We start from the raw sequence: 12,005 nt of genomic DNA, 5'->3' as shown, positions 1-12,005 counted from the left end.
GCAACTTCAAAAAAAAAAAAAAAAAAAAAAAAAAAAAAAAAATTAAGCAGGCGAATAAGTCAAAGAAAATAAAAACTTAAATAAAAAGTATAGATAATTAATAGTTAAAATTCTTCTAGTTTCATAGTTGTTTCTTAATGATTAAGTATAAACAAATTGCCTTTAGCATATCTTAAAATGAAGATTCTAAATTCAACCTAACTTTACAAATTATTATTATCGAACAATATGTAGCTAAAAAAGTGTCGATATATGCATTAAAATTTTCTTAATAATAAAAGTTAAAACTGAAAATGGTAAAATAAAGTATTTATAGCGTCATTTACGACAACTAGTAAAATATTTTTATTAGTTTAGAATGGTATTTAATGTAATATTTCGGCCAAGAAAATTTTTTTAAGCTATGTTTTTGAAAGGAAATAATATGTTAATTGCATAAAGTGTGAAAGCTAATATCAAGAAGAAGTCGAACTTATTTTTACAGAGAGAATGATACAAAGTTTTCATAATATCTTTGCTTGCGATATCTGAGATCTGTGTGCAGCGTGACGCCATGAGGAGGAAAATCGTAGCTTCAGCTATAAGAGCGAAATGAACCCTTGAAGATAGAATGGCTCTGCACCATAAACAAGAAATTTGATCCGTTACTAGTCCAAACGTAATGACATCTTTCGCATTTTCCCCCACTGCGCAGCTTTCTTATTTTTTTCTCCACTGTGCAAATTATGTTCATTATGTCGGGCTACTGAATTGGTCCATGCTGAGGCTGTAGTTGTAGTTCATTTACGTCGCACTAGAGCTGTACAATAGGCCATTGGCCACGGTCTGGGAAACATCCCCGAGGATGATCCGAGGACATGCCATCACAATTTTCACAGCCCGACGACCTGCACGCAAGTCGAGCACTTTACGGTAGAACAGTTTAACGAGGACCAATACCGCACACCCTCGGTCCTTACGCAGACTGATCCAAGTGGTCACCCACCCTCACAAACCAAAAAGTATTTGGACACCAATGCAAATAAGAATATCTACAGTCCTCAACTACGTCACACCTTCTGTACTTAAATATCGTTTAGAAAACAGCATTGGTATTAGTTGCATGCAAGATGTCGCGAAATTCAGGGAACTTAAGATCGTCGGGCTACCAAAGAAGGGAAGCCAATCCCTCTACAGAGGATCGAAATCGTGATGGCACGTCTTCGGATCATCCTCATGAATGTTTCCCAGACTGTCGTCAATAGTCCTTTATGCAGCTCTAGTGTGACGTAAATAAAGTGCCTACCTATCTTTTTAATTCGAAAATGAATTGGCATTACATTGCTATACAGAGACAGTAAGATTCCAATATAATAAAAAATAATTAAAAAAAGAAAACCTGCAAGATTATTACTGACGCATAGAGACGTCGAGAATTGGATTGGAATTTTGGATTTATGAAGATAATTCTTCAGATTCACTTCGTAAATTCAGCTACAAGAAAAAAAAATTAAGAATCCAGTCTTTATTTTTGTATACTATCGTACAATTTATTTTTGTATACTATTGCATCCATTTTCAAATTTTAAATTAAGTAATAGGAAATGTATCGTGTTGGTGGTATTATGAGTAATACTCAATTTTCAAATATAGTCTTTCAATTAAAAAGTAGAGCTAAATCTATTACAATCGTGATTATTACAAAATTCAATTTAATTAAAATGCTTAGACGCATTATATAGTTTAGGATTAGGATATAATCTCAGTAAAATCCCCCCCCCACACAAGTTCATACTCCAAACAAATTTAAAAATAAAGATTGAAATCAAAATATGCCGTAAATTGAATGCAAATTTTGAATATTATGAAATAAAAATAAATTAATATCACATGAATTTACTTTTGACAGAAAAAAGCGTCTTTGAGAATTTTGTATCTTCCTGTTGAAATAAATAATTAAAAAACACTGAACTAATTCATTTTATTCGAATCATTAGCGAGTAATCATTCGGAGTAATACCAATTTATACTGTATTTTATGTATTTTTTTATACTGTCCCATTTAAGAATTGTTTTAAATAATTTGCTTTCGTCTGTTTACAGATATCATGATGTTTGACAATTCATACAGCTGGATATACCCTAAAGAAATATACTACAGAGCAACCGTACTTCCGCCAGACAAAGATTCATCCCAACTTCATTCATCATAATCATCAGTGATTATTTTTCATATAACTTAAGCTCCACTATTTTATTACGTAAAAAAAATGTAACTGCATTTCATGTTTCAATTACTATGTAATTAATAAAGTTTACACTGTTTTTGTTAAGCCGTTTTTTACTAGTTAATTAATGGTTTTGTTAGCAAAACAGTTTCGTAGTGGTTGCTTGATATTTTTTGTTAAGTACTGTTTAAGTAAATACTATGGAATATTACTGTTAATATTGTCTAGCTATCACGAGAACTTCTCCTGATACCAGATTCACATGCTAGCGACTACTAAGGTTACAAAGATAATTCACTTCGAGGAATTATCTTTGTAACTTTATTTAAGTAGAGAGTGATGTGGGGTTAATCATTTTGCAGTCTTAAAGTTGGGAGAGCCTATTCAACCCCATAGGAAATGGTGTAGTTTTGTTTTTTATAACCCTAAACTCGCAGTCAGGAAGAGTTCTCATGGTATTTGGGAAGTACTACTGCATAAGTAAAAAAAAAGTAGAGTAACAATATAATAGTTTAAGTATGCCGTTTTTATAATAGTTCTGCTAGTTAAATGGATTTGTTTAGTATAACTTATATTAAATTGCAATATTTAGCTACCATTAATCGATTTAATGAATTAAGTAGTGGGATACTTCATAGTCTCTGCTTCAAACTCTTTGTAGAAGCGAAATCAGACAACACATTTTAAAAGTTTAAAATGAATATTTCATCGAGTTATAAACGTATTAAAAACTAAGGGACTACAACTATGACGCACAATTTAAAAATCAAGGTAATCGACAAAAACTTTTGAATTATATATTTGGCATCTTTATATGGTAAACTACATACTACAAAAAAAAAATATATATTCAGTATTTCTACTCAGCAAGTGCAAAGTTAAGACAAAAGGGGAAAAAAATGTGATCTACGGATGGCGATCACAGATTACCCATTGTCAAAATGGTTGTTGTCTAATTTTTTTCTCGTCTACGTTCTTTGGCTTTAGCCTTTTCAGTCTCGGTAGTTCAGGTCTTGGCATAGTTTTCTTTTCTTGCTTCAACTCTAACCTTTGGGAACGTGTCAATCAGTTTGGGACCCTCTTTATTTGTGATATTCACCGGAATTAATATTGAAAACGATCCAGTTAAAATTCCTGATTCCTGTGGGTTAGAATTTCTGATTCTTAATTAAAACAGTAAAAACAAAAATCTCGTTCAAATGATGAAATTCTCTTTTATTTACAACTCAAGTATTTAAGGGATCTCTCTGGTCCCATACATCAAGAACAAACTCACCAACTTAATACATAACAAAATTAAAAGTGAAAAGAAAAAGAATTCTGAAAATATCATCAAACAGCAGCGGTCGCCGTAGCAACGCATGGAATGACGACGCAGCGCACTGTTTACTATTACTCCTGAACACATTTGAAAAGTGTGATGGCGTCCATCGAACCCAAAACAATACCCATTTTGCCTATGGGTAATAAATGCAAATATAAATTTTGTTTTATCAGTTTTTTGAAATTCTATTCTTGCGTTCATAGCATTAACAATAGAAGTGGCTTGACAACTTTTCTCGGAATTAATTGTGAAGCACTTCCGTTGTTTTTTTTTTTCATTTGCACATCAGAACTGTTTGCCTATTTTTTGAAGCAAGAAACACGTTGAAAGGAGTATATTAGAAAAGCACCCTTAATTTCATAACTAGTTTATATACGCAATTTCATTAGCGGGTTTAAATTGCTTCGAACTTGCTTGATAAAGCTGAAGACTAAATATTTTTATTACCATCGTTGAACACCCGACTCAAGTTATGGGTTTACTACTACTAATGTTCAACTCCGTAGTCTTTTCATTTTGAACTTAATCCAGAAGACAAGAGAACTCCTGGATCAAGTATTGGGAGAAATTTGCCTTCGTGGAGGATTTTTTGATGGAACCAACCAGCATTTGCGTTACATGGGATGGAAAACAAAGTAAACCTCCCACTGTTAGCCTGACTGTAAGATGACTAACTAATGATCCTTCAACCAATGAGGATATTTAACGTCAACACTATGGTGTGTTCAAGCCGGATGTGGAATTCGTATCGACCAGCCATCGCTAAAATTCGAACCCGGTTCATCTCATTGGAAGGCGTCCGCTCTATCCCCTGAACTATCACTGCTCTGATGACTAAATATGACCAAATATTATGCTACGCTTCTTAATATTTATAAATTTTTAAAATATAACCAGAAAACTACGAAATATGAGTTTCTAATAGTTTTTACTTTACTGGCTAAATGTTCCTTTATTCAAAAAGTCAAGATAAATATTTTAATATTTTTGAATATTTTTAAAATATTAACATTCATTCTTTAAATTTCGTAACAAATTCGAGGTAAAACGTACTTAGCCTTTTTATATTTTCACCATTCAGGGCTCATAAAATAAATCACTTAGTTTTCCATAAGAGAAATCAGCAAAAAAGTTAAAACATGGAAATATAGTCGTCGAATGTTCATTAGAAAGTTTATTACACAAAGGCAATTTTGTAATCAGTAAAACATCACTGTCTAACACAAATATATATATAGTTTGAGCACACACGAGTATTGCATTATCAAGAAGTGATCAGAAAAAAATATGTGTTAGAAGGGAAATACAAATTTAGCATATATTTTAGCCTGATACAAGAATTCCGTTCTCTTATTTATTGTATTGTAGAATGGTTCGACGAGATCTTTGCGCATGCTTATTTTCCTGTAATTCCATTAAATAGGGTCCCGCAGTGGACTGATCGTAAAGACACTGTTGGCGATAGAATAATACCCTGATGACAACTTGAACACAAATGCCGAGATTCTCAAGCAACATTTACTCTACAATTATTTTATGCTAAGGTTCGAATCCTGGTAGGTAGGTTGGTACTTCATTTACCTTCACAGTAGAGCTGCACAATGGGCTATTGGCGACGGTCTCGGAAGCATCCCAGAGGATGATCCGAAGACACGGCATCACAATTTTGATCCTCTGCAGAGATGATGTCTACCCTGCTTTGGATTCGAATTCTGAATCTCTGTATTACATCAGAATTATCTTTTGTTAATAGTAACCAAAAGAAGTAATACAATTGCAACTATAGAATGAAAATCTATATAAGCTATCCAGTGGAATCGTTGCGCGCTCTTTGATCAAAGTTGTTATTGTAGCTGCAGTTAATTCACGTCGCACTAGAGCTACACAATGGGCTATTGGCGACGGTCTGGGAAACATCCCTGAGGATGATCCGAAGACATGCCATCACAATTTTGATCCTTTGCAGAGGGGATGGCACCCCTGCTTCGGTAGCTCAACGAACTGCACGCGAAGTCGAGTACTTTACGGTAGAACAGTTTAACGAGGACCAATACCGCATACACTCGGTCCCTACGCAAACTGATCCAAGTGGTCACCCACCCTCACACTGACCGCAGCCAGTGATGCTTGATTTCAGTGATCTGCTGGGAACCGTGTCTTAATGATCAGTCCACTGCGGGACCCCCGACTACCTGCACGTGAGGTCGAGCACTTTACGGTAGAACAGTTTAACGGAGACCAATACCACACACCCTCGGTCCCTACGCAGACTGATCCAGGTGGTCACCCACCCGCACACTGACAGCAGCCTGTGATGCAGTCCATTTCGGAACGGTGAGTTTTAAGAATAAATGTTTTGCAACCAGCTTTTTTTTTATCGAATTTCTGCGTCTGCATTAGCAGAAGTGTTTACTTAGAAACTACAATATTTTTAATGTGAAAAAAAAAGAATTTAATTAAATGTTTGTATTTTGGGTCAAAACTTTACTGTATTTTGAAAGGTTTTGAAATATACCTTTTTAATGTGAGATTAAACGGATTATTTCAAAAGTAAAGAAAAATGAATGATGCGTTTCATGTTTCCTTTGCCACTTCACTCTTAAGACACTTTTTAGTATTTTTAAAGGTAGTAAAATTTTTAACCAATGCTAAAATGTAAGAATCAATTTATTTTAAATTGCCCTCATAACTTTTCAGTTTAACTCTTTATTCCCTTAAAATTTCCAAGAAAGTTTTTCATAATATAAATATTAATTCGCATTTATAATTAGCAAGTGGTGACTAACCTTTGTATCTTAACGATATACAGGTATGACGTGCATGCATATAACTTAAGAAGTTTTTCACATTTTTAATTAGAAAGTGGTATTACATACAGGGTGCGTTCTGAAAGTAATACGCATTTTCTGGGAAAAATAGATTTATTGATCCTATGGGTAAAAATGGTTAAAATTCTTCAAAATAGTTCCCTTGTGCATCAATACACTTGCGGAGACGATTCTGCTACGCTTGGAAGGCACCCAGAAACTCCTCGACAAGAATGCCTCTCAGGAACCTTGTAACATGAGCTTGGATGTTACTCCCAGTGCCTTCCTTTCAGCTCTCTTTTCAGTCGAAGGAACAAAAAAAAAGTCACCCGGCGCCAAGTCAGGGCACCAAGGGGGTCTTACTTTGGGTCAGATAGTTTTTGCTCCTCCGTCAACACCTTCGGCACAAGCTTCGCACAGACCTTTCTCATTTGAGAATCCTCCGTCACAATCCCATGTACCACACATTTTGACAAGTTCACGGTCTTGGTGATAGCCTGAATGCTTAACCGACGGTCTGACTTCAAAACTTCACGGGCTGTTGTTGTTCTGTTCGGGTTGTTGTTGGGCGTCCAGAACGAGGCTCGTCGGTGACCTACTCCCGACCCTCCTAGAAGGCCTTCCACACTGAGATCTCGAAATGCATTTCACCTTAGAGGCGTCTTGAAGCATGTGATGAGTTTCCGTCGCATTCTTCCCAAACCGCACATAAAACTTTATCGCTTTCCAGCGAACACTCCATCACGCTGGGACTCGATCGAAAAAAAAAGACTTAGCGCAAAGACACGTCCTACTGCTTCTACTACTCGGAGCGACTTGAGACCAGGCGTATTTGGAAGGACAAATCCCCCACCACATTTTTAGTCCAATCTGAGTGCGCTGCGATTGATAGTCGCGTCACAATAAAATCATGCGCATTACTTTCAGAACGCATCCTGTATTTATGTGAATAGAATTTATTCTAAATTTGCAAAATCTTTAGCGCCTGTTCTAAATAAAAGTCTGATGAAGTACCTATAAATGGTTTAGAGTTCAGAAAAAAATGATATACAAAAGTATAAGAAAAGTATTAGCATAAAAGTTAGTTAAAAATATTGCTCAACTGTATAGGATATTTTGAGATTTAAATTTAATAATTATGATGCTAAAAATTATGATTAATACATTGAAGAGAATTTGTGTGTAAATGAATGTTTATTTTAACTTTGACAAAATATGAACGCCATTCTAAACATCTTATTTGAACATAATAATTTCATTTTGTAAGGTTATTCAAATCACTAAAAATCTCTTACAAGAAGCTGCTTTTTTGCTGTTCATTCTATCTTTGCATTTTGAAGCACCTATAGGTGTGCTGAAATTCATTAAATTCGTGCTTCGCATTATAGGAAATTCCCGAGAGCCTTTTTTGTTGCAAGAAAATATTTTCCCTAGTAATTGTATTTCAATATCTTCAGTATTGTATTCGTGAAAGTACATATTGATGCTCATTTGAAATGAAATTTTGTTCAGGAATTTATTCTCTAAGAATATTTCAAAATTTGTATATTAGCCAATTTGTACGACTTGCTTACAGGTGATACGAAATTTCACTTATTCAGAAACTTGAACGAAATGTTGCATTCTTATCTTTTCTCCATATGGTTATATTAGTTTAATAAATATTTCAATGCTAAATATTTTAATTTAAACAACGCTGGAGTAAAAAAATAGTTTTTAAATAGCCAAAAAAAAAAAAATGAATTGATAGAGCCAAGCCTAAAAGACTGGATTGATAGAGCCAAACCAAAAAGACTGCATTGATAGAGCCAAGCCGGAAAAAAAGACTGGATTGATAGAGCCAAGGCCAAAAAGACTGGATTGATAAAGCCAAGCCAAAAAGACTGAATTGATAGAGCCAAGCCAAAATAAATAAATAAATAAATAAAGGTATAAGTTTATGTATAAAAATTAAGTTATCTATACATATTGCGACATTGTGTCACTTAATCACAAATTTCTAATAAAATTGTGACCTAAAAATTAGGCCGACCCCTGACCCCTTTCCTCTGACACCTTACTGTCTGTCGACCTTCATGGTGTTGACCTTCGGCAGCCTTTGATGTGAGCACATGGGAGATGGTCCGATAGGGTCACAGTTAGTTCATAATTGTGATTTTATTTAAGCGGTTCATCAATTCACTTCGGTTCCCCTTTTAGCCACTATTCTGCTGCGTTTTAGGTACTTTAACTTCAATCTTCAACCTGATTGTATAAATACCGTCCATTTTTGGAGCAAGTGGCATTCGAAAATATAACAAAAATAAAACACCGCACTACGATCCCTTAACAGGGATTTTTCTTTTTTCACCCCCTCCTCTCTTTGAGAGACGGAGTTTTAATTTTATCATGGCGTTCTTTTTCCGCCATTGCAACTATCTCAACATGCTGCAAGAATGATCCGGTTTTTTTCCGTGCTGAGGAATTTTTCAACTCCTCAAGTTTGATCATTTTGTTTCTAACGGATGTACTCTCAGATTTATGATTTTGGAATGAGCAAACTTCATTGCTCCTCAACTTAAACATACAAAGTTCCTGTCCTTTTTTTGAAGTGTGTCATTTTGTATGACAACGCTCGCCATTCATCGCCCCAGCCTTTTCTATTTCATTTTTACAAAATTTGGGCCGTCTCCAGATCCTCTACCGGTCACCATCATGAAAAACTAGTGGATAACCGTACGCCTATTAAATGCTGACCTGTGTGATTTAAAAAATGTTCATCTATGGTTTTTGAGTCTATTTTAAGAATGGAACTCTCTGATACTCATCAAAAATAAAGAAAATCTTTAGTGAACTTCAAAGTGTTGTTTATGACTACTAAAGACTCTGTGCAAAATTGGATTTCTTTTTCTTTTAGAAGTACCTCTATTTTATTATGATTGTGCTTGCCCACAGGTATGTTTTTCTTATCACTGTAATTTCATGTCATATTAAAAATGTAGTTTTTTAATTACAAGGCTCTTATTGCGGCACTTCATGTTGGCCACTTTCCGAAAAATCATGAATAATCATAATTTTTTAAAAAAAAACCATATAGATTTGTTCGGCCATTCTCTCTCTTTAATTTTATTATCATTAGTTTTTTTTTATTTTTTATATAATAGCACCAACCCAACATAACACATATATGTAGTTAAAGATATAACTATCCACCCAAACTATATCGTATTTGCCCTCCCAAAACTCTGGCTTTGGCGTAAATGCATTGAACGCATTCTATTTGTTTTCATGAGAGCTTTTTTTCCTTTAAGGTATTAGTGGGCGTCTCCAGCATTAGTTAAAAAGAAAAACGCCAGCAATTTGTACAGTAGCTATGACAATAGTTTATAATCCTCAAGATCTTTATCTTCCAAGGTTTGGTCTGATTTTTAACTATCAATAATAGGTTTCTTTATATGTTCCCAAAATTAAATATTTTGTTTGAAATACTTTAAAAGTAAAATTTAAAAAGCATAATCATTGATAGATTATGTATGACCTATGCGACAACGTAATTTTTTTTATCATACTATATTAAGTAACCTGAAAAATGTAGGACATAATTCTTAATTTTTAGCTTTAAAGGAAGCCGCTTATTGAAAAGTTTTTTCTTAAATGCAGTTTGGTGCAATTTTTTCGCAATATTTTTATTTTTAAATTAAATTTATTTCGATATTTATAATTTGAAAACAGAATATTGCGTAATAAAATCATTTAATTAGTTATCACTAATTAATTAAATAAGTTTTACATTTCCATCTTTATTCAATTTAAATTTAGAGGCTGAGAGGTTAGTACTTTTATTACACCAATAATTTGTTGATCAGTAGTAATAAACGCTACTCAGCTAGGAAAGCATGTTATATTTGGGAATTTTTATTAACTTTATATATTCCATTAATTTTCAGATGTATTTTAAAGTTCGAAATCTATTAATATATTTTTACAAAAAAATATATAAACTCCACGGCTGTGGAGTTGAACATTAGTAGTCTTAAACCAAAAATTGAAATAAATTTAATAACTTTTTCTCCATTTTTGGGTTTCAATAAAATAATTTCCGAATAATACATTTTTTCTAATTTTTCTCATAGATGGCAGCACTAATATATTACTTGCTTAAAAAATTTCTTCGATCAAATATATATTTTTTAATTTATTTTATTCGATTCAAGCTATAAGCACAACTTCAAATATTTTACCTCATCGCGAATTTTGTTAACTGCTTAATTACGAGGCCTGTCTAAAAAGTATCCGACCTTTGGCCAGAAAAAATATTTCGAATACCTGACGGAGTTGGGACCCTAAGCCCCTGCAAAGTAGACCCCTTGTGTTTGCACACACTTAATCAACCGATCCTTCCACTACTGGAAACACCTCTGGAAGTCTTCTTTTGGAATGGTGTTCAGCTCCGTCATCGCGTTCCGCCTTATCTCTTCTCTACTCTCAAAACGGGATTCTTTCAGTGGCGTCTTCAATTTTGAATGCTTCTGTGAATGACCAAAATTGGTAATGGTTGACTTCCACTGGTGAATGTTGACAATCACATAGTTATTTTGGTAAATGTTCGATATATATACTAGGTCTAGTTAAGCGCCCCTGCTCGGTATACATTTGCCCGGTATGCCTTACATTAATATTTTTTTTAAGGTTCAGTGCCACTGCCCAGTATGCATTTAACCGGTAATACGAACATTAATGTTTCTCCTAATATATCCTTAGCAGATATTAAAATATCGAATGAACGAATCAAAGAATAAATTAATATCAAATCGGATATAAGTATTTCGGACATTCACCAAAACGACCATATGATTGTTGACATTCACCAGTGAAAATCGACATTCTCTTGATTTCGATCATTCATTCATCATGTGCACGGTAACATATATACTGTACGTATTATTTATCTTGTGCGTAGTGTTATAACACTAATAATTTAAAATAATACGACCAGCTAAGTAAAACTAAAAAATAGAACTTGCAAAATAAATATACAAAACAACACATATATAAAAGCGTTTTATTATACAATGCAATGAGATATAATGTCTACTGTCATACGCACTTATTCAATCTTTAACTGCACACATTACAAAATTATGTGTACACACTGCACTGACGCATACAATCCAATGTAAATACATTTCTGTCACATAAATATGTACTTCCCTTAACTTCACACATTCGACAAAAAATAGATTTTTACAAGCAATTGATTCATGGTTTACGATCGCAGCTAAATTGTTTTAATATGGGTAATGCTATGCCCCGTTACTTTGTTGATGAGGGTTTGTAACATTCACTCTATAGTAAACTTCCTTAGATTGTATCCAACTATAAGTGTTATCAAACTCCAAGTAATCTAAATTGAAAAGAGCAAAATATTAGGCATCATCAAATAGAATTGCATGGTGGAATATTTTAAGATTATACGGGGTGTCTCAAAAATGCAGCGAAAAACCTTAAGACAGGTGGGTGGCATCATTAGACTTGACTGCTTAATGACAACGTCACAGATCACGTGAGCCAGAAGTAAGCAGCCACACTTTTTTGAATGAAGTGGATCTCAGGGGCGTACGCAAGGGGGGGGGTTTAGGGTTTAAACCCCCCCCCCCCTCCTTGAGGTCAGACAAAGTGAATTTACAA

The 12,005-nt window shown here is 34.0% G+C and overlaps 1 protein-coding gene across 11 annotated transcripts in view; it reads left to right on the top strand.

Annotated features, from left to right (window-relative positions):
• Window positions 1-2,312, top strand: part of LOC107445081 (SEC14-like protein 2) — a 42,806-nt gene extending 40,494 nt beyond the window's left edge. For all 11 annotated transcript variants that reach the window (XM_071183098.1, XM_071183101.1, XM_071183103.1 and 8 more), the window contains one exon: window positions 2,083-2,312. In XM_071183098.1, the coding sequence (XP_071039199.1) occupies window positions 2,083-2,192 (110 nt within the window). In that variant the 3' untranslated portion in view covers window positions 2,193-2,312. The remainder of the gene's footprint in view (window positions 1-2,082) is intronic.
• Window positions 2,313-12,005: the final 9,693 nt, after the last annotated feature.

The sequence above is a fragment of the Parasteatoda tepidariorum genome, chromosome 7, assembly GCF_043381705.1.
Source record: "Parasteatoda tepidariorum isolate YZ-2023 chromosome 7, CAS_Ptep_4.0, whole genome shotgun sequence".
NCBI lineage: Eukaryota > Metazoa > Arthropoda > Arachnida > Araneae > Theridiidae > Parasteatoda > Parasteatoda tepidariorum.
Note: the sequence above shows the minus strand (reverse complement) of the source record. Positions and strands in the feature narration are given on the sequence as shown.